General features: G+C 40.4%; 1 protein-coding gene across 2 annotated transcripts in view; it reads right to left on the bottom strand.

The window, feature by feature from the left end:
• The window catches only part of LOC110950961 (phospholipid phosphatase-related protein type 5-like), a 53,112-nt gene that overhangs the window by 12,160 nt on the left and 13,410 nt on the right, over window positions 1-27,542 (bottom strand). For both annotated transcript variants that reach the window (XM_022193843.2, XM_051945803.1), the window contains exon 3: window positions 19,715-19,903. In XM_022193843.2, coding sequence (XP_022049535.1) covers window positions 19,715-19,903 — 189 coding nt within the window. The remainder of the gene's footprint in view (window positions 1-19,714; window positions 19,904-27,542) is intronic.

The following is a 27,542-nucleotide window of genomic DNA, read 5'->3' as shown; positions in this document are numbered from 1 at the left end:
ACACAAACAACATTGCTCTGCACACTGACACAGATTTGACATTCAATCTTTAGAAGGGCCCGTTACGTTGTGTCACATACATTACTCCATCTCTATCATTTGCTTTTGACAATGTTGACTAGCTTGTCAGATTGCACAGTGACAAAAACAACGTCTCAAAAGAGTCAACTTTCATGCTCCTCACATCATATTCTCCTTGGAGCCAGAGTTTTTTTGATGATTCCTGGAAGGCAACATCAAACCAGAGGAATCAGATTCAGAGAGAGTGAAGGGCATGTAGGAAGAAAGACATCTGTGATGTGCATATCTGCAGATGTTGGTTAATAATATAGAAACTCCTGGTGTTGAAATATGTACTGAAGGTTAACATTTAAAGTAATTATTCATTTCAGGTGTGACAGCAGTGCTGTTCATTGCATCTGCTACAGATAAGAACATCAGACACTGAATAGTCTTGTTACTTTTTCTCTGCCGTGTTCGCTCCCCGTTTCTCGCCGTGATGGAGAATAAAGGCTACATCCCCAGTAGTGAAGTCATTGCCATGTCCTCTCCTTTATTATCGCTCAATTACTTTTTTCAGCTGCTCCCAAGCCAACTGTGTTCATATCGACATTCTATGTTGTTGGGCTCCCACTCAATTGTTACATGCTGCATTTCTCACAAAACTGTATCCTAAAAACTATCTACCGGTAGTTTCAATACTAATCCTTTTTTTAAGTGACTGCAGTGAAAAGCTCCTTCCTGCTGCTTCACAGTACATCCATTTTGGTCACAATAAAAGGTCTTTGACAGAAATAAAATGAAATAAACTTGGTTCCCTCCAACAGCTTGTAGTTCAGAAGTCTCTGCTTGATAATCAGTATTCATGCACTGAATACACAGAATGCTACAGTATTCTTTTCTTCATTTATAAACTACTAAATGCTAAGGCTTGTAGATACTTAACAGACTTTTCATTGTGGCTCTTTGGTTAATTTTACCAGACACTTGTATTCAATTTTCTACTAAGCTAATTGCCTGAATTCCTGGAGTTCATGCATGGATCGACATGTCTGTGCCATTTTAAAGTGTAAGAGGCACTAAATTATATCCATGGCATATGCGTCCTATCCTTTTAGACAAAAATTTCACTAATGTGTCACTGGAAAGTGCTCCTGATTTTATAGAGCTCCTCATGTAGCGGAAGCTGCTTAATGCATTCAGAGACAGAACCACTGTACTTATAGAAAGTATCACCCTGTTGGAAATCTGCCCTTCTTTTTGCTTTTCAGCGTTGAATTGTAATCGGTTCATTTGGACTTCTTTTGGACAGAAAGCTACAAAAGAAAACTCCTTCATGTTAAATTGGAAACTGAGAAAGTAATGCCAGAGTTATTAAAAAAAAGCAAAATAAGTGATTTCTTAAGTATTTACCCCGTCATCAAACACGGCACATTATCACAAACACACCATCCCAGTTTACAGCACGGTGGTGGAGGCATCATGGGAGGGCTTGTAAAGGTAGAGCATAAAATGACTGCAGCAAATTTAGCATCTTTCAGCTGACTATTTTTGCATTTTCACTGTTTTGTTCCAGTGTCATGACTCTCATTGAAGCAAATTTCCATCAGCGGTGGGTAGCTGTTTTCAACAACAAAAGGAAAACTTGGTTCATAATATGCTACTACTTCAGCACCAAACAGCAAACACACAGTTAGCAACTAGCTGGTGAACACACTGGGGTATTTAGCTGGTGAAAATGTCAAATCACAGGGGTTGGTGGAGACCGACATACCAGTAGCACTCAAATGAATGCTAATGTTGCTTGTATCAGATATTTGCTAAATATGTAAACAGGCAATTATTTAGCAAATTTTGCCAACAACTCAGTGGTAGTATGCCAAAACTGTGTTCACTACTTGTAGTGCTGGCCCTAGGTGACCATAAATATTAATTAACACAGGCTTAAATCTGTGGGACATGCTCTGCTTTTCACAGGGGTGAATATTTGCTTTTTTCAATCATGTATATTTTAAAGTTTCAAACACAACACTGACATCAAAACTTGTAGGTCATAATGAAACTAGAGTGTCATGCATGTAACTGAGCAGAAGTGCTGTGTTTGTATTCTGATGTAAAATAGATGCAAAACTGAGGTGATGTTTCAAATACAGTTTTTACTGTCATTTATAGCAATTACTGACATTGAGACTCTGGGTAATCACAGTGAATAGTCAGTTTGAAATCAAACATGACATCAATCAGCAGTGTGGCTCTCTGGCTGCCTGCTTTAATTCAGATCACAACTTCATGTCAGCAGAATGAATCTGCAGGGACGTGTCAAAGCAGCAACACTAAATGCCTTTTAACATTTTGACAAGAAACTGCAGTCCATAGATGCCATTATCTTTTTGAAATTGTTGTTTTCACACAAGCACAAGGGCACACGTAGTACAGACAACTGAATGCAAACAGAAGGTAGATATTTGATTTCAATTCACTACCATCAAACAACAGAACACCTGGCAGAGAAACACAAAACAAAGAGAGTCAAGCCTGCAATACAAAGGGTCGTAAAAAGCTTTGGTGTAAGAGGAAAAAAGGAAGATCAAATATGAAGAGAATAACAGATTTGACAACAAGAAGCGAAATTTGAAAACGGAATCTGAGAAAGACGATTAAATGCGACAACATTCAGAAATACAAAGCAGCTGATTTCACCTGTATCCACAGTAATGGCCTGTATCTAATGGAGATGAGGATGGTGGGTTAATTTGAGAGGATTTTTGAGATTCACTGTGCTTCTCAGGTTCAGTGTAATGCAGATGGGGACTGTCAGTGTGCCAACAGGCAGCCCACACTAAAACATGCCCTCCTGTCCATGCTGGAGATGTCTGCTGCTTTTCCTCTGTATGTTTTTCGACCGGATCATTCAAGGCTACACGCCCACTCAGTCAGGTAGATCTACAAAAGCATGCTGGAAGCTACAGTGGCCACAAATGCATTTATGGTTACTCGGGAAGAGAGAGAATCACCACTTAAAGAATCCTGAATAGAAACCTATGAGAGAATTTTGTAAAATGCTGTACAACACATGTCCTGTTCCTTCCCTCCAAATAGACAATTTGCTGTCTTGGAACAGTCAAACTAGGAAACATCCAATCATGTTGTTGCACGGACTCAAGTGTGATGTCGTGAAACCATGTGCATGTTTGTATAACCTGCAGGATAAAAATGCTTTTTAAACCTTATTTTTGAGGCAAAGTTACAAACTTTGAAAGCATTTTCCAAGTCAGATTGGATGCTGATTTTATATAAAGCAATTTTTCCTGTCCCAGTGACCATTAAAACTGCTCTTAGGGTTCTCTCTACATTCATTTAATCAGGAACTGGGTCTTGTTAGACCAAAATATCCATCCAGGAGTCATCAAGATAGCTGCTGTGTGGCATGACTTGCCAATATGGAATGGTCAAAACTTTGTAAATAATAATATGAACACAAAAAAGAATGTGTAAGCTTTTGCATTGATATTCAAATTGTACTACATATACATTGTTATCACCATGATCCCATAAACAACATGTGCAGCATGCAGGGGACCATTTTAGTCTGTCTGTTGTTTCCCTCCCCTCCTCTTAAAGGCATTAGAGGAGATTTAATTTCCTACGACTTTGAACGTAGCATGCGCATGCGCACATACAACCTCTCCCTCATCCCCCTCTAACATCCCCCCTCTTAACATTTACGAAGAAACGCCCCCCTCCAGAAACTTGCGTAGGACTCGTGAAGTTGCCTACAGCCGCAGTATAATACAATAATACATTTTACCTGTCCAGAAGGAATTTAGCAACCAAGGCATCTGTCTTTAGGTCCATTTGTTGCTTGAGCTGACGCCATCGCCCAAATGTTTTTGCATTCTCGCGATCCAGTTGTCTTTTATTTTCTCTGACATCAAAAAATGCCTTTCTTTAACGGCTGGGTCCCCCTGGATCTTTATCTGCCATTATATAAAAAAGATGAGCAAAACAAGTCGCCAGCTAACTACGAAGCTATACCAAAGCAACACATACACAAAACACGTAAGTCCAAGGCGTACGTAATCTACGTAACTAGGCCTGAGCCGGAAGATTTTTGATTGACAGGAAAGGGAGCAAACCAAACGCCTCGGTCCGAGCGCGTTGATTGGCTGATGTTTTTCAGGTCCTGCCATGTCCACAGTTATTTTTTTTTATTTTTTATTTTTTTAGAAACCATACATACAAGTCCACTAAAGGTCATTATATTCATTTTATGTGAATCAGACAAATTAAACAAAAAAAACATCCTCCATAATGCCTTTAATGCAAAAATGATTTTGTTGTTTTCCCAGAAAATGCTATTATTTGTAGTGTTATTACTATTATCATTATTATTGTATCTTTAACATTCACAGCTACGAACAGTGCAGCATATCTCATGTTTCTAATCCCAAGCTAGAATTTGGGTTGTTGAATTGAACGAACGTTGAACTCCTTGATAAAAAAAAAACAAAAAACAAAAAAACAAACTGAAATATGACTCACTAGACTGGGAACTGAAACACAGAAAAATCTGTCTTGACAAATGACAGCTGACACAAAAACACTTCACTGGTACAAAGACCTTAGATTTCATTTCATATAAAAGGTGTTGCATACAAGATTTGATAAGTCAGTGCAAATCTGCAAGACAAGGTACTGTAACAGCACAAAAGTAGTGTAACTGCACAAGGCAGGTATGTGAGTCCTGCCACTGGGTTGAACATTAACTATCAAACTGTAACCTCCAAAGTCGTAGTGCAAGGTGAAGTTTTACGCTCGACTGGAAATCCACTGGAACAGGGTGAAAATCAGACTTGGCAACCAATTAAATTTGAGCAGATGCTGTTTTCTGGAGGCCCTCGCTGTGTTTTTGAGGCCATTTTTATTTTGTCTCAGGATAGTCAGAGGGACAAAGGGAGAGAAAGCAATGGGGCAGTGAATGGGAAGACAGGGAGATAATAGATAACAGAAAATAGAATAGGAGAGTGTAAGAAAATGACAAGAAAGAGAATAGGAAACCGCCAGATGAAGAGGAGATGAAGAACGACTGACAAACTGTCCTCTCCTGCCTCAGAGGGCAGAGATCACATGGCTGCCTTTGTTGAGCAACTCGAAGCGTGCATCTGTGCACAAATATATGTGTGCGTGTTTGTGTGTACTGAAGAAGCTGTTAGTAAGACTTTCTGACAGTAGGGGAGCAGCTCTGCAGTCTTTTAAGTGTAACCTCTGGACTCAGGCAACTATACAAGTTGAAAGGACGTCCGGTAAAACAGAGGAGACAGAAACGAGAATATTAATGTGTTTGTGAGGGAGTGACGGGAGAAACTCTGGATACTGAGCTGGTTTTAATTGACTTTCTTTGATTTGTGGCTCACTGTAACACAGTGACGGTTGGTCTAAGGCCGTTTAAGGTGTGTGTATGAGGCAGCAGGCAGTTTTGATTTACAAAATCTGAGAATGAGGGTCAAAATTTGAAAAATGTAAAGATAATAAAAGAGATATGAATGTAATCTTTATGATCAGTGTGTCGGAGCAGTACAGTCAGTTGAAAGCCCAATCTTCCAAAAATGTGCAGCGAGACAATAGAGCAGTCAACTGGCATCCAATGATGAGCTCTGACTGTACAGGAACTGCAAACTGGTGGATTTTTTTAAACAGTAGATGTATCCTGGATGTTCATTCAACCATCACTTTCAATTTGTAGCTCCTCTGCAAAGAAATAAACAGAAGTGGCTACAGAGAAGACCAGGAAAATCACACACAGAGACGTATCTGTGGGAAAACAGACATTCATTTAAAACACAGTGATTCACTCTTTCACTCTGTATTAGAGCAGCGCAATAGACACAACATGCACTATGAATAAAACTAACTAATGCCGGGTTGACGTCACAGCATGTAAAAGCGAGATAAGCTCAAGAGAAAGTGTGAAAATGTACACTAGTGTATCTGTTCTTATTCGTACCAGATGTGTGAGGAATTTTTATCGTTAAGACCCTCGAGATATAGTGAGAAAACAGTAAATTTAGCTACGCATTACCACCGTGAAATGCCCAAGGGTTGAATCATAGTTGATGCGGAATAATTAGTGTGCGTCTGTATCTACAATGTGCACTTTGTTGGAAGTCCTGTACACTTATTCCACCTTCTAAAAACGATGTGATGCTGGAAATATCTCCTTAGTGGATATTGTAAATGAAACACAGAAACCTTCATGAGGATTACAGCAAGTCTACACAAAGCTTCTGCAAATATCACATGACATCTGTTTACATTGCAAGCCCAGTGCTCTACTTTAAACACACTCACACACACACACACACAGGCAGCCTCCTCATGCACTCGCGATGGTAACCATGACAATATAGCTGCTTCAGCTTCATCATCACCCACACTCTCTCCATCCGTCTCCTTTTCTGTCTCACCCTGCTTTTATTCTGTTTTGTAGGGCAGCTATCCTAGGTCTTTGTGGGGGAGAAACTAGGCTACCAAAAGCATCGCCTTTTGTCCCCCTGTACTTCTTTTCTGATAAAAATACAAATTGTCCTTTCTAGCCTCCTTCTTGCTATCTGCTCTCATAGCTCAAATCCTGTTAAACTCAGTAAGGTTTCAGCCGCGGTGTGAGTTATGACCCTGATATTCTTCTATCCCCATTCCTTTTCTTGTCTTTTTGAATTTTCCTCTCTCTCCTCAAGCCTCTCCCTTACTGTCCTTATCCTTTGTAGTCTCTATCTTTTTATTTGTCTATTTCAGTTCCCTCATATTCCTCCTCGTAAGAGTTGCGTTTCAATCCCTCCGTTTGCTTTTAAGCACAAATAGAAGGATCTTGGATCAGTGTGGGAAGGGACCTTGCAGCTAATCTAGCAGAGTATGAGTGTATTGCAGGATTAGAGGTTCTCATCTGTGGGTTAGAGCATGTCTTACAGGCTATCACAGTGGGAGCAGATAGCTGGTCAGGCGTATCAACATGGGGCGACATGGCCTGCTGTCTTCATCTCTCAATCCTCTACCCAGTGTGATTGGCAGTGACAGGATAAAGCTGTGATTATCCCTTATTATCCCTGCCCTTTTTTTCCACCGCTCCGTTTCACAGGCCTGTTTGCTGACGCACTAATCTGTCTGCCTTTTCTCTCTGTCTCAGACTTTCTAACTGTCTCTCTTTTGCACACACAAACGCAAAGGAAAAGAAGACAGACATGGATGGACACACAAACAGACAGGCGAAGATGTGCTGGTGACTGGCTAAACAGATTATACCTGTAGGGAATTGTGTTGGCAGTGCAAACCTATTTTAAAGATGGAAATATTTTGTGACTATTTTCTAGAGAAAACTCTTATTTGACAATTAAAACTTCCCTCAAAATGCCCAAAGTGCAGGAGGAAGTGCAGTTAGTTTCATTAATTTTATTCACCCGCTATCCTCCCTGCAGTTTCAGACCCTGTCATTTCTTCACCCTGCAGCACTTGTCCTGAGCTCTTCCCACTGTTCCAATTGTCACCTCATATCTACCTGCCAACAGCACAAACCTGCCTCTCATTCACCTAATCAGCTGCCAGAGCATCTCTGCCATATTCCCTCTGTTCAGTGCAACACTGTACTTTGTGCCTTTTCCATCAAGCCCTCTCCCTGTGTGTTTAGACTGCCCTCATTACAGCAAACCTTTCTACAACTAATTTAGCTTTTTTTTTTAAATTAACCTGGTTTAATTTAACTTTTAGAAGGGGTTTTCAAGCCCTAACTGCCTGTTTTAACAGGAACCGACTGCTACGTGTGCTTGGCATGACAATCACATGAAACGGTTTTCTTTCTACGGCGACCAAATATCAGAAATTGAGCTTTAGATCCATAAACTGCTGAAGCATGATGTCACACAATGCATTTCGACTAATCACCAAAATATATAAAATATTTCATACATACAGTAGTCATTGCTACATTGTGCCGCTAAAATGAGCCTATACAACTAGAGTGTCGTCTCATTTATGTTTAAAATAAAGCATGTTTTCTCTAAAAAAGGCACAACTATGGCATCCTTAAGAAATATTTGTAGTTTGAAAGAGTCACTAACACCAAGTCAGGAGGTGGAGGCCTCAAATGTTCACCCAGGAGATTGAAGATTATGTCCTTTATAAGACCATTAGTCTTCTTTTAAGTTTTGTTTTCACTTACTGTTTCGTTTGTTAAAAAAATGACCCTTTTACAACATGTATGAAGATTGCCATCCATTTTCTGGACCTAATGTATAATTGGTTGACTGAACAGGAGTGAGAGCAAAGCAATAATGTAACAGCAAAGATGGGCTGATTAGAAACTAAGGATGTCCTAATCAAGACCTTTTGTCCCTGATCCAATCTCAATCATTTAATTTTTACACTCAACAAAAACATAAATGCAACACTTTTGTTTTTGCTCCCATTTTTTATGAGATGAGCTCAAAGATCTAAAACAACAAAGTTGCTGGATATTGGCGGGAACTGGTACACGCTGTCGTATACGCTGATCCAGAGCATCCCAAACATGCTCAATAGGTGGCATGTCCAGTGGGTATGCTGGCCATGGAAGTACTGGGACGTTTTCAGCTTCCAAGAATTGTGTACAGATCCTTGCAACATGGGGCCGTGCATTATCCTGCTGCAACGTGAGGCGATGTTCTTGGATGTATGGCACAACAATGGGCCTCAGGATCTCATCACGGTATCTCTGTGCATTCAAAATGCCATCAATAAAATGCACCTGTGTTCTTCGTCCATAACAGACGCCTGCCCATACCATAACCCCACCGCCACCATGGGCCACTCCATCCACAACATTGATATCAGAAAACCGCTCACCTACACGACGCCACACACGCTGTCTGCCATCTGCCCTGAACAGTGTAAACCAGGATTCATCCGTGAAGAGAACACCTCTCCAATGTGCCAGACGCCATCCAATGTGAGCATTTGCCAAATCAAGTTGGTTACGACGACGAACTGGAGTCAGGTGGAGACCCCGATGACGAGCATGCAGATGAGCTTCCCTGAGACGGTTTCTGACAGTTTGTGCAGAAATTCTTTGGTTATGCAAGCCGATTGTTTCAGCAGCTGTCTGAGTGGCTGGTCTCAGACCATCTTGGAGGTGAACATGCTGGATGTGGAGGTCCTGGGCTGGTGTGGTTACACGTGGTCTGCGGTTGTGAGGCTGGTTGGATGTACTGCCAAATTCTCTGAAACGCCTTTGGAGACGGCTTATGGTAGAGAAATGAACATTCAATACACGAGCAACAGCTCTGGTTGACATTCCTGCCGTCAGCATGCCAATTGCACGCTCCCTGAAATCTTGCCACATCTGTGGCATTGTGCTGTGTGATAAAACTGCACCTTTCAGAGTGGCCTTTTATTGTGGGCAGTCTAAGGCACACCTGTGCACTAATCATGGTGTCTAATCAGCATCTTGATATGGCACACCTGTGAGGTGGGATGGATTATCTCAGCAAAGGAGAAGTGCTCACTATCACAGATTTAGACAGATTTGTGAACAATATTTGAGAGAAATGGTGATATTGTGTATGTGGAAAAAAGTTTTAGATCTTTGAGTTCATCTCATAAAAAATGGGAGCAAAAACAAAAGTGTTGCGTTTATATTTTTGTTGAGTGTATATGACAAACTGAGTCCCAATCTGATGACATTTTCCTAGATAAAACACACTTCAAGTACATAAAATTTTAATAAAATCAATCCAACGTATCTGCTTGAAGACTGAAAGGTACAGTAAAAAAAAAAAAAAAATTGCACTTCTGCATCCAAGCTGTTTCTTCGGCTTTAATTTGAGGGTATTTACATCCACATCAGGTGAACGCTCCAAACATTACAACACATTTTATGTTTGTCTCATCTGTCCATAGGATGTTGTTCCAGAAGTGCACAGGCTCTTCTAGATGTTTTTTTGTTTTTTTGTTATTCCTGTTTTTGGGGCTCACCAATGGTTTATACCTGGTGGTGAACCCTCTGTATTCACTCTGGTGAAGTCTTCTCTTAATTGTGGACTTTGACACAGATACGCCTACCTAATGGAGAATGTTCTTGATCTGACCAATTGTTGTGAAGGGGTTTTCTTGGCCAGTTAAAGGATTCTTCTGTCATCCACCACACTTGTTATCCATCATCGACCAAATATTTATGGACCTGACTGTAGTATTAAGAGAGAAGGTTTACCGTAGGTGCATAAACTCCAGAAGATGGGGAAAACCTGTATTCTCTGCATGCATGTTGAATGCATGCAAATGTACTGTAGATTAGTTGTAGTATCTGGCTGTGCCACCAGGTGGCATAGCCAGGTATTACTGTTTAATCATGAGCAGGTATTACCGTTTAATCATGTAGCTGCTTCAGCAGGCCAAGTCTCTTTTCTACAGACTAATACAGTAATATCAGCCCAGGACAAATGTCTACTGTGTGTATTTGATTATAAATTGATATTGCAGGCAGTTATTGATTAGGAAAATGATTCAGAATTTGCATCCCTAGCTTAGATTCATATCAATACTTATCATTTGAAAAAAAATATATGAATCGGGCCTGATCCTAATGCCTCAGATTAGATTGGGATATCCCAATTAGAAGCATATTTGATATGTTACAGACAGGCATAATCTGGGAGAAAATCAGTTTTCCCTCAAAACAGAATTAATACAATTTAGTTGTGTGGGGACGTCGTCATTAGGGGAGAGGGCTGCAAAGAATATTATATAGTGCTGAAAGTGCATTGTTTGATTTTCCACAGCACCAAATTCAATTCACATTAGCGCTAAAATCTCTTTTGCCTCATTTGTGGCATCTTCTCTTTTCCCACATCCTTGCTGAAGAGGAAATCATCAGGGGATCTGATCTCCTCACAGTCCATTGTTTGGGCAAGAAAACGATGGAAGAGCTTCAAATCTTTTCTCCCACTCGATGGTCCTCCCCAATCCTCTTCCGTCTGTCATGTGTGACTCCATTATTCATGAAGGATTGTTCCAAGGCTTAACAGTATGCAAACTTCTGGTCAATTTGCATATGGACACTTGGTGATGTGTGTGTTAGGGTCTGTGCTTCTGTGTGCATTCATGTGCACTTTCACAGCATGAGTCATACAATACACATAATTGCAATCAACTCGAAATGTCAGAAAAAAAGGAGGATTGCATGCATGAACTGATGGAGTTCCAGGCTGTCACAGTCTATAAAGACATTTACTTCTGCCTTACTTCACAGTTTGCATGAGTTTGTGCTTGTATGCCTCTGTTCGTTGGCGTCTGGTCATATGAGCCGATTTCGTTCGCGCCACTTGTCAGAAATGACAACTCTGATTACGATTACAATAGAATGTAAATATAGAACAGAATAAAAGGCGATGAATGAGAACAGGAAAAGCCAGGATTTTCTGAACATCATAATTTGCTAAACATTAGCATAACAATAACACAGTAGGGAAGCATCATGGGAGCCATTTTAATATATGAGAATTCTGCTGTTGCAGGGCTCACCTGCAGCCGCCCACCATTTAAATCTGCATGTGTCTGCACCTAAACTGGGAGCAGAGAGGGAAACCAATTTCCACATCCACAAATGGTTGTAACAGGGAGAAAAAATAGTGTTGCTGGGTACAGTTAGATCTGACATTTCCATCTTATTTTTGAGATCTAATCAAGAAGATTGCATTTTGTGATTTACTGCCTGTTACCACAGCAGGCAAGGTGATTTGTGGTTACAGAGGTGTCTTTTGTAACTTTTAGGACTTGGTGACAGCATATTTAGTGAGTTTGGGATAAGAATGATCAATTAATTAGAAGTGGCAGCGTAGTGTTGCATAGTCAGCTCATTCACTAGTGCCAATATAGTGGTGTAAGATACAATATGAATGGTAAAGTAAGAAGCAACACTTTCAATGATATTGCAGTCATTAAGTGACACTGCAGATAATAAAATTATATATATACATAACATTGTAAATGGAAATGAAATATTGCCCATAACAAAATATGTACATAAAATAAATATTGCATGATACTGGAACTGATATTGCACATACAATTAAAAAAGTAACACAAATGATGATGTTGATATTATTGTTCAGATTTAGGTATGCCATGTCTCAGCAGTCCACCCTGCAGAAAGTAGAGGTATGATACAGTTTGATGATCAGACTACGACTGAAGCTTCTCTAACGTAACACCAGAGTGGTGGCCAGGGGAAGAGAGGACTTGTTCATAGTAAAGAATGCTTTCCTACAGTTCCTATAGTTCCAGGAATTTGGGTTCTGGAAAGCATCTTGAGACAATTGGAACTGTAACTGGTGCTATGTAAATAAAATTGAATTGAATTTCCTCAGCATTCTCCTCTCTGTACCTCTACCAAACATTGAAGCTCCTCTTCCAGGACAGACACAGCTTTTCTGGTGACCTTGGTATATCTATTAGCATCAGCTGTCTTCACTCTGGTGTAGATGATAACACTGGCCACTGCCAAATGACAAAACACCTGCAGACACTGAAAGACCTCAGTGTACTTTAAAAAAACAAACAAACAAAAAAAAACAGGTGACTCTGACCTTTCTTGTATAGAGCCTCTGTGTTTTTAGTCTAGTCCACCTATTGTCTTTGTGGACATCAAGGTACGACAACCTTCATGTGTGTTTCCTTGATGCCGATTGGGTTCAGAGTGATCCTTTGCTTCCTAATATAGCACAGCTATGTAGAAAGGTCTGGTTACGCTAAATTATTATCCTTCTATATGTGGAAAGGTGGCCTGTCTTCTTCATGTTTCTTTAATCACAATATTGGGCAGTGCTAAGCCCAGGATGAAGCACCCGTGTCACTTCAAAATATTATCGTTTTGTACTACTCATTGTATATATTCTTTTCAAGATGTGTACATATCTATATCTCTATTTTTTCTAGTTATTTTATTTTTCTCTTTTCCTTATTCCTAGAGTGACACCAACAGCAGAAACCAAATTCCTTGTAAGCTGTGTCATTAAAGTTGATTCTGATTCTGATACAGATATAGGTATAGCTTGGGTGGAATGTTTGCATTAAGGGCGGCAAGCACTGTCATTAAGATGGTTAATTCGCATTCTTCATTGCACAATAAAAATCTTCAGCAAAACTTGAATTTTTCAGTGTAATAGGTTAGCCTACTAGCCTGGAGGTTGTTGTTCTTTGCCATAGTGAGTGCAAATAGTGGCAAAGTAAATCTGGCATTAAATTCTTTGCCCAACAGCAACAGGGTTGAACTTTCAGGAACTGCAGCACTGGAGGCTCCATAATGGTGGAATGTATTTAATCAGTTGTGTTACAATATTCAGTTTTACACAACTCTGCTTTGTTGAATAAGAAGCAGTGTAACTTTCCTCTTTATATCCAACCAGCCATGAATAAACCAACCAGTAGTCAGTATGCAACAAAGCTTGGATCACTGACAAATGACCAAATCTGAGGTTTTCTGGCATTTAGACTGCAACTGCATGTATCAGTAATTGTGATTTTCTATGCACTCTATGTGCTAATTTTAACCAGACAAAAACATGTCTAAAAGGAAAGTAGTGCCAACATCCGGGCCTTCCTTCCTGTACATTCTAGTGAGAGGCAGCAGTAAGACACTGGCTCAAGCTGGGATTACACCTGCAATCCTAACATTCCCACTGAATCCTAACCACTGATGTCCAGAAGATTCACACTATGTTAGAAGGGCAGAGGGAGAATCAATATGCACCGTGAGAGTCCAGAGGCTCACCTTGCCACACACAATGAATATCATTTACACATAGATCTACATAAATGCACCATCAGCAACTCCCTTTCCAATTTAGCTGCCTTATACTTGTTGCCCCGGTTCTGCCAATGCTTTACTAACAAAACTATTTCCTACTCCCTAAGTTCATTGCGCGTGCTCTTGTAATATCTCAAAATGAATTGATAATGCCTCTCTTTTGACAAAACGATAAATCAACAATTTAAGAAAAACGGGCTCAGCCCGCTGATCTGAATTCAACCAGATCTGTAAATACTGAAAGGCAGGAGAATCACCTTCCTTAGCATCCAGCATTTATTTAAATCTGCATCTATTTTACTTTTCCCAGTTTTCTTCTTCAACTCTGACTTCTGTGCTTTCACACTGTTTTTGAAGAGATGACGGCAGCTGCAGCACAATGCAGATTTTCATGCACCGAGAGCTCTCAGTTGATAAACTCTGGCATGACTGGATAATATGATCTGCCGTCATGGTTTGCCCCAATCCCCATCTTTCTGTCACATGGAGCTGCATTATGCATGAAGGCTCTTCCCAAGGTTTAACAGACAACAGCAAACAAACTTAGAGCAGCGAGCAGCCACTGAATGGAATCGAACAGAGCCTCCTGTTCCCTTCACCATGCTCATCTTTGGCTGCTCTGAGTCTCCTGTTTGGATTTTGTGCTCTCTTGTTTTTTTAGACCTCTTTCTCTCATTGTGTGTTGTGCTTTCTGCATTTTGCAACTCTAACTGACTCTCCTCTCAAAGAGCGCTTTGCCTTCTCAGGCTGTTTGAGAGGCTTATATTTAGCAGCATTAGAACGGAGCTCTCAAGGGCAAAAGTGCTTAGCATTATGCTTCCAGCCCCCATAAAAAAAAACAAAGGTGGAGAATTGCATTCAAAAATTCATTGATTCGCTGCATCATATCCTCTTGCTTTGACTTACAAGTGTGTGCGTTTGTCTGGCACAGTGTGAGTTTACACATGGTGTGAAGCCTCACACCGTGCCACAAGCTTCTTAAGCCTACAATTACTATTTGATCCTCTGATTGGTCACAGCTTAAATGTATTGACCCATTGGTGGGTTGCAGTGTGCAATCAGTGCTTGCATAAGTCCTCCATTGCACTGAACACATGCACGAAAAATCGTCATAAAAACCGCCTGTAGCTACTCTGACTAGTACTCAGATCCCAGCACTAGCAGCACAAACATATCAGCTTCCATCTGCACACACAGAAACAGTTTTCAGTGGCAGTGGAGGAGCTGTGTGCCGCCATCCGCCCACACACTTACCTTCACTGATGCACTGAAACCTACAGCATTTTTGCCAGGTACCACACAAGTGCCTCAGTTTCGCTCACCCTCTCACTTTCCCTCTCCTCTTCTCTTCAGTGATTCTGTAGTATTCAGCATCACATCACACAAACACACACATTGTGGTGAGAGTTATTAGATTCTTACAGGTTCAGCCTGACATGAAAGACATCACAGCCGCTTTTCAACATCGTCACTTTCCCGACAGACGTTTTGATCAGGCCAAACAGATTTGTTGGATTCTGTTTTAACCTGCCCGGCAATTTTTAATGAGCCAGAACCTAATTACAGTACAGACCAAATTCTCACCACGGCCTGTGAGTGACAGAAACTGTCGTAGAAACTTCTGAGAAACTCTGCATTTTTTAAAAGTGGATTTTAATATCACCAGCAATAACATAACTTCTGATAGTGACTTTGTAGTTGGTCTACAGTAAATTTGTGAAGGACTTGATGTGCATTGCTGTGAATATTCTGAATAGCTAATCTAGGATCCCAAACATTCTTCAGAGAATTAATCTTGATCAGGCGTCATTATGTAGCCTGGGTACAATTCAAGTCTTAATTACTCTCTATGCTAAGAAAAAAAGTAGAAAAACTTTGCTAATTTTAAAAAGTAAATGGATACTGACAGCAGAAACAAATAAGAGATCAGCATATGTCACAACAGTTCCTGACTTAAAGGTGCCCTGTGCGAGCATAACTTATGTTCACATTTTCACCAAAACACATTGATTGTATCCCTGAGGGCTGAAAAATGTGTTGTGTTTTCTTGCTCATAAAACAATTGCTAATCTGAAGTATTTTCCATCCTGCATTGTTTAAATCTGTGTTTACTGGCTTGCAGGGTTTGCCGTCACTGCCTTTGCTGGAACAGTATCTCAACACATCACAGTCTCTAGCAGATCAGTGGGAAAGTGTAAAACCATTTTGCATCAAAGTGTACCACAGGGTGCCTTTAAGATAAATTCCATAATGGGCAGTATGCTGCCAAGAAGAGGCAATTTTAAATCTGAGTCATGCTCATGTCTCAGTACAGTTCATGTGTAAACAGTTTTCTGGCAGAAGAAAATAAAAACTGAAAACCTGACAGTGTTTTTCTGTGATACTGAAGGTATAGAAGGACCTGTTAGTACTGCAGAATATGAGGGTTCATTGAAGCCAGAATTCAGTAAGTCTTAGAACAAATGCCGGAAACATCTCCAAATTATCCAAGTAGCTCAACACATTCAAGGCGACTGAGTCATTTTTTTCAACTTTAAATTCAAAAGCCACGTTGGAAAAATGCTCACGGGAATGTTACCATAGTTGTCTGTGAATTGCAACAGCTGCATTTGATGCAGCACAATGTTGTTATGTACCGCTGATGGTAACTAAGCTATAAGTACCATAATGCATTGCTGCATAGGACAATGACAGACGGACAAGCAGATGGACAACAGAGCCAGTTGAGGATTGGTAGCATTTTAAGTTGCGGTGATTGGACAAAATTGCAAGGCCGCGCAAAATTTGCGGAGATTGGTTGATTTCGCGTGAATTCGCGCAATCGCAACATCTCAAATTCCTGGAGGGACTGTATAGTACTCCCTATGGAGTAGAGAATGAGTGGATGATTTCAGACACAGCTGAAGGCTAACATTAGCTTGTTTGGGCTGACATGAGCTTGTTTAGGCTAACATTAGATTGGCTAGACATTACATTGTTGAGGCTAACACCGGCTTGTTTGGGCTAACATCAGATTCTATCCTTGTTTACACTAACATCACCTTGTTTAGACTAACATTAGCTTGTTTAGGCTAACTCTAGATTGTTTAGGTTAACATTGGCTTGTTTAGGCTAACAATAGATTATTTACGCTAACACCAGTTTGTTTACGCTAACAATAGTTTGTTTAAGCCAACATGAGATTCTATTCTTGCTTAGGCTAGCATTAGCTTGTTCAGACTAACATTAGGTTCTATAGGCTAACATTAACTTGTTTAAGCTAATATAGCTCCTTCTTCTTTTGATTTTTTTGTTTTGTTTTGTTTTGTTTTTGCAGTTGACAGTGTTTTGATCCATTACAGCCCCCTTCCTTCGGATTATAAATTACAATTGCTGTCTTCTACTTTTGAGACTTTTTTTTTTAAATTTAAAGTTGCCCCAGATGATCCAAGTTCAGTTAGCTTTTTTAGTTTTAACTTGAAATTTGAGCTGACTGCTACTGGTAATATTCATAGACTGTATATGTAATGGACGTAGCATCTGGCTCCAGAATTGAAGCCAACCCGGAAGTGTCAAAAACTTGCAATATCCCGCCGTCCGCTAGGGTTGGCTCCAAAAAGCTTTTGCTCCATAGACCCCAATTCATTTTTGGAAAAAATAAAATTTGATAGACTGATTTTCTACAGCTCAGGATTTTTTTCCTGTTAGTTTTCATGGTCAAAATGAGAGATCAGGTGGCCGATCTTAAAATAAATCAATACTGAATTTTAAATAAATCGTTAAAGTTGGCGGAGCCAGGGGGCGTGGCTATACTTGATAGACAGCAACAGAAGCCTCTGCGGTAAAACGTGGGCGGGATAAGAGAGTTCTCAGCCAATCCTGCCCCTAGTTGCTCTCCAGTCCAGTCTGTTTGATGACGCTTTTTACGTCACTGGCTCCAAAAAATCCAAAACGGCGACCAGGAAGTAGCAAAATCCGGGCTTCATTTTCTCGCCGTTGAAACCAGCGGGTGACGTCACGGTTAGTTGACTGTCAAAATATAAAGTTGTGCATGCATTTGTATGTGTTAAAACAAGGTATATTCAGAAGATTTTTATTAAAGTAAATAGTTTATTTTTAAATGCATTCTTTTTATTAATTTATTATCGTGGTTTCGGATTTGGAATGTGGAAATTCAGTAGTATCGGTACCAACTACTAATTTCTGGTGTCAAAGTGTCTCTACTAAAGAATAAAGGTCTGTTCGCTGCAACAATTGTGACCATCATTTTGAAAGCCTGAATCCTATTATATGGTGGTACAAAAACTCAATCTCTGAAACACATTTGTAAGTGCTTTAACTCGAGGAAGAAGCAGCACTGACAGTTACAGAACCGCATAGTCTTGAATGCCTCCCAATCATTATCCAAAAGAGACATCAGCAAAAGAGTGAATGAGGATGCTGTGGAGTTTTCTGGTAGGTTTGAAAATTGTGTTGAGCTGTCACAGGCACAATGCACACACAAAAAAATCTGCAAACGTCTGTAATGCCAGCTAAAGAACTCATCCTTCTTCTGTTTGTGGAGTTGAATTTGAGAGAAAAGTTAGATGAATATCTGCTTTTTTTTTGTATTGTATGTGAGCAGGGACTCGTGGGATGGAACGGTGGTATCTTGGAGCGGGAGAGAACACAGATGCTCTGACTTTCAAAAAAACCCGCTTCACTCTTCAGGCAAATTCACTCCACTCCCACTCTGAACAGCTCGCACACCCTGACGCAGCTCGCCGCCTGCAACCATTCGAGTGCATGCAACGCTCCAAACAGGCAAACATCCACACAAATACACGCCTGTGCATCTGTCATATTTGTGTGAAGCTGTCCAAAATGCCATCAAATTTGCTCCCAAAGTGACAGGCAGGTCTCATAACAATACCCTTGACAACATTTACACACATTTTATTATTGTAGCTGCAATTATCCGTAATCTTTATCAAAGCATGAGCAAAACAGGCCTTTCTTTTCTGTACTTATGAACTATTAGCACAGCAGGAAATGACCCAGGCCTGCCTGTGCCTATATGTGTGATTAAATGTATGCGAGTGTAGCTGCCTTACTGTGTCACTAAGAGACAGCCATGTCGTAATGCCACTTAATTGTAGGACATCAAAGAGATACGCCTTAGGGCACAAGACAGAAGTCACGGAGACGGAGCTTAGATGAGGATGTGTGTTGCTATGTTTTATTATTTATAGCATCCCACTGTGCTAAAATTAAAGTATGGCTGCTCTGAATGAAATTTCCTGTATTCTATGCTAGTAAGAATAATTACTGCTATTGTAAACTGATTTTGCATTAGTGAAAAGGGCCAAAGAGAATTGGTAAAATAAAGTAAATGAATACTGATATGCACTAAGCCAGGAATTCACAACCAACAAATTCCAATACCATACTGATGCTTGATTATTAAAGATGCTTCTGTATGCATTTTTAACTCATGTCAGGTGAAAATAATGGAACTGTTCCCCCCTGTGCACGCATATGAGAAGTCATTCACAGCTGATGTTTTATTCTGTCTAATGGTGCGTCTTTGCGAAATAAGGACAGACTCTGTACACTGTAGCTATCTGTGACTGCTCTGTGGAGGACAAATATAGTGCCCGTTGCCATGGTTATGACAGAGAACGCATCCACACAAACAGCAGAGAGACCACGAGGACGCACACCTACACGTCTCCCTTCTTTCGATCCACAAACTCCACGTGCACATGAAGAGGAACCATCTGTGTGTGTGTGTGTGTGTGTGTGTCACATGTTGCAGGTCGACCGTGTGCATACAAATGTGGCCAACTGTCACATCTGTGTGATTTGTGTGCGTTCGTGCATGATGAGCACCTGTGGAAGCGCATTTGGTTCTACAAGTTGACTCACCGTCACAGTGGGGATGGCGGTGACGAGGGAGTAGACGAGGACAGGCGGCGCCTTGCTGTAGTCCTCTGGTCCCGGGTACGGCTTGGAGTAGGATTTGTCAAAGCAGAAGAAGCCCTGGATGTGCACGGGAAACGTGTCCGTGTACTCAAAGTAGTACGCCAACAGAACGGTCCCTGCCATGATGACCAGCTGGAAATAAAACATATTGGTTCCAGCTTTAGGATTGGATCCACAGGAGAGTGTAGGAGTTGGGAAAGAAAAGACAGCCGGAAAAAAGAAGAGTGGAGAATATTGTCACGGTTTATACAAAAAGAAAAAAGAAAAAAAAGGGGGAAAAAAAGGAAAAAGAGGAGAGATTTTTTCTCCTTCACAGAGCAAAATGATGGATGCTTCGGTAATGTGTAAAATGAATCAAGTGTGCGTGGAGAGATAGTGAGGGAAGAGGATGAGAGCGGGAGGGGGAGGGAAGGAGGGAGGGAGGAAGGGAGGTAAAGATAGAGACGAGGGAGACGAATAAGGACCGAAGAAGAGGAGGAAAGAGAGCAATGACAGATACAGAGTGAGAGAGAAAGAGAGTGAGAGAGATCCCTTCAGCAGTGTCAGCATGCAGAGTGGGAGGGTAAAGAAACAAATGGAGACCGATCAAAGAAAATAACGCTGTACGGAGGAACAGAAGAAGAAGAACTGAAGAGGGATGGGAAGATGGGAGGGGAAGGTGAGACACAGATGGGTGAAAAAGAGCAGAACGGTGAAGAAGGAAGCAGAGAAATTATAAAAAGAAAAGAAACAACCCCAGGAAAAGCAGAAGGTATAAGACATGTGCATGTAGATGTTTGCATAACTTAACTTGGTACCTTTCTGACATTTAGCTGTATGCAAAATAAAAGCCATGAAGCATAAAATACGACCTTCATGAATGTTGAAAAAATAAATAATAAATGAACTATTAGCAATTCATAACAGATTGTATGTGTGAGGGAGAGAGGAGAGAGCCATGGGGGATGATATACATAGAAAACAACCAAAAAAAAAACATGCTGTTCTGCACAGATGAGACAGATGCACAAGTACTAATTATTCATTTATACTCCAGTAAACACCACACTGACGTCTTTGCAGGTTTCTCTACAGAAAAAAGAAAAAAAAAGACATTTACAACTGTAAGCTTCTCTAAATCTGCAACTGAAAACGGGAGGGTTGGGAAATATTTGTTAACCCCCCTGAGAATGGCCTGAAACTAAAATTGCAAATTAAAAAAAAAAAGAAGAAGAAGAAGGAATGCAAGTTTAAAAAATAGAGAACCGCTGATTGGTTTCATCATAATCTGCAGCCTGAATGTTTTCGATGAACTTCCATTGTATGTGAAGGACAAATTTATCAGCAGCAAAACAGGAGGAGCCTCTACTGGCGGGCTGAGCTGGTTTACAGCTTCAGGGACAGAGAGGCGGGAAAGAAAGAGCAGTTTGGCAGCTGTTGATCACAATTTTTTTCTTTAACCTTAAAGAAGTCACAGCATTTGTAGGTTAACGCAAACATTATGAATGGAAATGACCATATCAATATTTAACAAACATTGATTTGAAAACTAATAATTCCAGTTAAATAGACCATTTTCACCGTAGCCATTTTGACTCGAATAACATTATGAATTGGTGGTCTGTATTTTAATACTTTCTGGAAAGAAGCCCTATTTTCTGTGTGTTTTTGAGTTCAAAAAGTCTGCTGTTTAACGATGTCTGTGTATCTGATAAATACAGAAACAACAGGACTCTTGTGGCAGCACATCTATGAAGATCCTAATAGTCAGAACACAAAATAACAAGTACAAGATGACATTTAGACCAGGAGGGAAAGATAAAAAGCTGATCCTGATCAGTGAGTAAGATCAGTCAAATCCACAATATGTAGAAACAGTGTTGCTTTCAATGGCAGCATTTTATATTTATGTGTAAAAGCGCTTCAGGTTTGGTTGAAGTTTGACTAACTGCTGCTCATGGTGTGGTTATTTCAGTCAAATACAACTCGTTTTGACGAGCTTTCCCACTCTTGCATTTCCAGAATCAAGAGTTTACAAAATCAACAGTCATTTCATCGATTGAATATCATTGTTAACAGACAAAGGAGCTTCATGAGAAAGCAATCTGGAGACATAGTGTTACACAACAACTACAGTGAGAGTATTGTTGGAATTTTGAAGGAGTGCTTTGGACAATGAAGAGGTGTTCAGTTCTCATATCACACCAAGTGATATCTATTGTGAGGGAGGCTATAAAAGGAATAAAATAAAATAGTCTGGCACGTTGGAAATAGAGAAGATGATTCGCCAGTTGTTTGTGCAAGAAGATTCTGGTGACCCGTTGTGACAGTGCCCTCAAGCAGACATAGTAATTGTGAAGGGAGAAGTGAAGCGATGCAGCTAGTCCACATAAGGAGGAGGTTAAGGTGGATGGATGGGTCAGCAAATCATCAGACTTTGCACTAACCAGAAATCTGTGTTTCTTTTCACAATGACTGTTCTATGATGAGGGTCATCTACTTTAACTCAAACCCATGATGAAGTTGTGTTTGTGCCTAACCTTGGCCACACGGAGGCGAAGAATATCTGTGCTACGACAAGCCACTGATATAGCTGTAGTAGCTGCTTGATGACTTAGAGTCTCTACTGGTTGTCCAGCAGCCTCACTGGAGTGACAGGGCTCCAGGAAGAAAATGTTACGCTATCCTCTTATTTTTTAGCATTTCAAGTAACTTCTACTACATCCAGAATCAAGTTGTCTTTGCTGCCTAAACTTTTTCACCAACTTCACAAATGGAAAGCTATACTAGTACATGTTATATTAATGCATGGTACTATTAATAGTTAATCATTGCATTTTTGTGCAGCCTTTAATGAGTTTATTCATCTTAGGTTAGATTTAAAGGGATGTAATGGAGAATCCTCCTGCTTTACAGCTCTAAACAAGAAAGGTTTCACAGTGGCAGATGGCTGAAGAAGTGACACACTGCTGAGAAAACATCCTCCAGCATGTTTATCCTCTTCAGCAAAGTGACAGAGTACCCACATGGGCTAATGCTATAGGGAGGGGAAGGGGAGACTTGTTACGTGTAACACTTACCAGCCTCATTACATAGTGACAATGAAAATGGGAGAAAGAGGATGACCTAATTTAAACCTGTTTGGTTCCACATTTTATCCTCTACTCCGCATGTTTCCTTTACTGATTCTTTACAGCTGTTGATATTCTGCAGGTGATTCCCTGTCCAAAATCAAATAATTGATCTGTTCCCAGTAGCAGCATGCACAATAAAACTATCTGAATCTGTTTATTGAAAACATCACAGTCCTTTCATTGAGGGTCCCCCATGAGGTGAGCATCATGGCGGAGGAGGGATATAGCCGGTGACAACGTGCCCTTAGGCCTTAAAACAAAATCATGAGGGACACAGAAACACACACAAACTATACAAACAGCCTGTAGTTTATATTCAAGCCAGGAATATCAAACAGCGCATTGTTCCATGCTTCCATCTACATGAGCTCTGTGTGCATTTTTGTGTTTCATCACGTAGGTGTGTTTCCATGTGAGGAGTGTGTTCAACTTTGCCTCGTAGGCATGTGGGTGCATTCCCATTGCTGAGCAGGAACTCTGACACAGGCACGCTGTGTTGAACATTTCTTTCCATCATCCAATTCCTCTCTTCTCGCCAAGCTACAGAAGGCTTGAGGGAGGGAGGTGTGGAAAGGTGGGAGGAAGAGAGCGATGGAGGTCCACGAACACCCATCAAAGTTTAAACAAACATTTGAAGACAACTGCAGAAAACCTTCCAGGGAGATTATGCTGTTATGTTGTTTTGGCATGTACCTTCTTTCGCGACATGAGCACTCATGTCGGCTGTGTTTATTGATTGTACTGTCAGTCTGAGCACTCAGCCGACCACGTGTGCAGATTGCAGAATAATATGTGAGAAGGAGAAGTTACAGTTTAATGTTAAACCTTTGGCCAGATTCCATCCATCTAGCCATCATCTATCCACCGCTTAATCCTCATTAGGGTGACGGGAGGAGGGGCAGTTTAGAATTATCAATTAACCTCAGCATATTTTTGGACAGTCGTAGGAAGCCGGAGTACCCACACATGCACAAGAGAGAACAAGCAAATTACACACAGAAAGATCCCAGGCCCAGACTGGGACATGAACTAGGGATCTTCTAGCTGCAGAGCAACAGTACTAACCACTGAACCACTGTGCATGTGCAGCCCTGAGATTGTCATATGCTATTTGTCAGTGTGACTGAAATGCAACAGCTCCTGAATATAGACTTTCTATTAATACAAACAAGAAATAAATATGTAAACACTTCAGGCTCATATTTGACCTTTTATCTATCTTCCATCCCACATGAGCAAATAACCAACTCCCTGCACTTTGCCGTCAAAGCCAGTTTGTCTAAATATCCATAAAGGTCAAAGCAACTTGAAGTAGATAGTTTCTAATTAGCACAGCAGTGCATCCTGCACAAGTCACCTTGGAACATTAATTTGCATTTTTTTCCTAAAGCATCATGTGCGCAAATAAAACCACAGACAAATTAAGTTGCAGGCGGGTCATGCAGGGTCAAAACAGGCCAACATCATTCTGTCATCTCCACACAGGCTGTTTTACAAGAGTTTTCACACAACAGCTTCCTTTAGATGCATGCTATCAGCATGGGAAGTCCTTTCTTTTTGAATTTCAAACAAAAACTCTTTCTCCCAGCCAGTGAAAATTACTTTCCAGAAAAGCCTCAGCTCTTGCACATCCTGACTGCAGTCACTGGTGATTTTCTGGTGATAGTAAAGAACTCGATTTCCACGTTCTGGTCAGATAATCCTCCGTCTGACACCTGCTGCCCCCACTTACAGGACTGTTCACCACAGTCCCTGCTTGACCTTTTCATCCTCTGTCCTCATTGTTGTACAGTTTAGAATCCAATCATGAGGAATATAATTTCTTGATAAAACCAGCCTCAGAGCTGTATCATATAATACCACAATGAATCCTCTTAATTAAATGACAAAATATGTCATTTGAGCATGCCACACAGTGCGTGCCACTATTGGCAGGACAATATCATCTGTGCCTTCCAAAACGGTCACAAATCACCGTTAAAAATCTATCAGCATTATGATGTGACAGCACTATGGTGTTTTGTGTAATAGGCACAAAAACAACTCAATCAGGTTTAGAGAACTATAATGGTTTGGGTAAAATCAGTACTTTTTTAAGATTAGGAGAGCTTTGTTGTCATGGTTACAAGAGAATACCACTCAAAATACATTTGGTTCAGTTTGGGGGACAATTGTGGTCGTGGGAAAATAAAACAAGACAGCATAATCTGTGTGAGTTATGGTAGAAAACAAGGAAAGAATGATGTTTTGCTGACCCATCCTTCCTCCATGACCTCCTCTACATACAAAGGCTGTAGCTGTTAAATAATGTCATCTCACTTTTTCCTTTGTTTGAGTCTAACGGCTAATGTGAGAGTATATTGGAATCAACAGAGAATCAACACACCAGCTTGACAATCATTAGCATCATTTTTATTCCCTCGTCTACATGAGTAATTTTGGGTCTCCATATCACATTATAAAACCACTGACAGCTGATCTCACACAAGCCCCTTGTACAATGCTCATTATCTATGGACACAATGATGGCCAAAGGCAATTTGCAGACTGGTCAGTCTCATGTTGGCACCCTATCCTGTTAAGTGTCAACAAGTAGCTGACTGGTTTATTATACATTACATACATTCTATATAAAACTGATCCAGATATTCATAGAGACAGAGTAGTTATATTTGACAAGAGGCCAAAATGAGCAGTGCAGTGGATGCTTCTGTTGCTCTGCGAGTAGAAAAAAGTCTGAAGTTTGCTTCTTGTCATCTCTGACTGTGCAAACTATCAATAATAATAGTTCAGCAGTGTGAGTAATAAGCCTGGATCAGCAGTTCTTGTGAAGTGAGACAAAAAAGACCAATTTATGTTTAAGGATTTTGCCTCTCAGTGCACTCTCACTCCATCTCAAGCCAAGAGATTTGGCAGTTTGAAATTAACCTCACAGAGAGGCACTAGCCCCGTCTATCTCCTCATCTTTTAACCATCGAATGCCAGCTCATCTGTATAATATAAAGGTAAGAATTTCCATCCGCACATATTGTATTTTCAAAAGTACACTTTTCAAGGCTGGCAGATCACAAACTCTCACGCAAACACAACAACAGCCTTGTAAACCGCCAACTAATGTATGAAGGATGAGAATTTTTTCTCTGACGAGAAGCATAAATGTGGGTAACAATCAAATGTACACATTGCATAGAACTTCTGAAAGTTCAAGCAACAACATCACATATAGCACTACATTTCACAGCACAGCATAGGTAGGAATAAGCTTTTCTTTTAAATTTTTCATGACTCACACAGATTTGGTATTACCATCTTACTGCTTTAGTATCTGGGTCGATTTCACTAACAGGAATGACAAATGAGGAATTACAATGTTATGCAATGAAACCCAGTTTGACTTAGTTACTAAAATCTGTCAGTATAAATCTAGCCACAGGGTTGAACCAGAGTTTATAAAATAAGGCAGAATTAAGAAGATGGCCCCTTTCTGGCTGACCCAGTAAACCAAAAGGACTTATGATGCCGTGTAATTAAGGTTTAGTGCTTATACCTCAGCACTTCAAAGGGAGTAAAAGCAAGAAATCAAAGAGACTAATACAGGACTCATGTGACAGAAACTGAGGAAATCTCCTACCCTTAAAAGAACTTTAACTAGAAATGAGGGAAAATAAAATCTGACAATAATAATGCATTCTGGTTTAGGGGGGAAAAAGAGAGAGGTGAAAATAGAGTGGGCATCACTAATGTCTCCTGAGGCAAAACTGTGAGCTCACACGTAAGTCGTGAAAGTCTACCCTCGGCCTGCGCAGAGCAGCCAGATGGCTGAAAAGTCAACTGATAAAGTCAAACATGTTTATAAAGGGTGAGAATGTGTGGACGGAGGCTGGTGTTGAGATGACAGCACCCTGCCGGGAGACAACGAATGTCACACTGCTCAGGATGTGCTGGAGGCATGCTGCTTTGTTTTGCTCTCAACATGCCTGATGTGGTTTTTGAACGAGTGTTAATGAGTCCAAAGAAGCATGCAAGGAGGTGAGAAATTCTACACATGTATCTGCTTAGTAACTCCATGTCCTTTCCTGGGTCATGCATGTTAGGTACAATCCTGCGATAAAGTCTCCTCTTATGATGCCTGCGCTCAGTTTTTGATCACACTTTTATAGAAGCGTTAATTAAACTACATGTTTTATCACTGCATTGTCATCAGAGGTGTTATTTTTTTCTGCCTGCCTTCATGTATGTAAATGATAAGAATTTGAAAAAAGAAGTATAACACCATATTGAACTCAGCCCTCAAGAATAAACATAGAATTAAAACAGCATATTTTAACATCACCAAAAACTGAACATTGTGAGCTCAATAAAAATACATCTACATTGTAGTGTTTATAATAAAGCGGTCACTGATAACAATGTGTCACCATTTTGCAGCCTAAAATTAAAACATGTGTTGCAGTTTAACAAAAAGGTGGCATCATCAACAGAGGCACGTTTTCATATTAGTGTCAGGTTGGCTTCAGATGACTTCAAATTTCTAATCAGCATCATGTTCAGCATGAAAATTTCTACCAAATTAGTATGAGGCCGCAACACCTCTCCCGTTTTTGTTTTTCCTGATTTGGTTTCCTGATGAGCTCACATAATTGCTCATGTGACTCTAG

The sequence above is a fragment of the Acanthochromis polyacanthus genome, chromosome 3, assembly GCF_021347895.1.
Source record: "Acanthochromis polyacanthus isolate Apoly-LR-REF ecotype Palm Island chromosome 3, KAUST_Apoly_ChrSc, whole genome shotgun sequence".
Taxonomy (NCBI): domain Eukaryota; kingdom Metazoa; phylum Chordata; class Actinopteri; family Pomacentridae; genus Acanthochromis; species Acanthochromis polyacanthus.
This window is presented reverse-complemented; position numbering and strand designations above follow the sequence as displayed.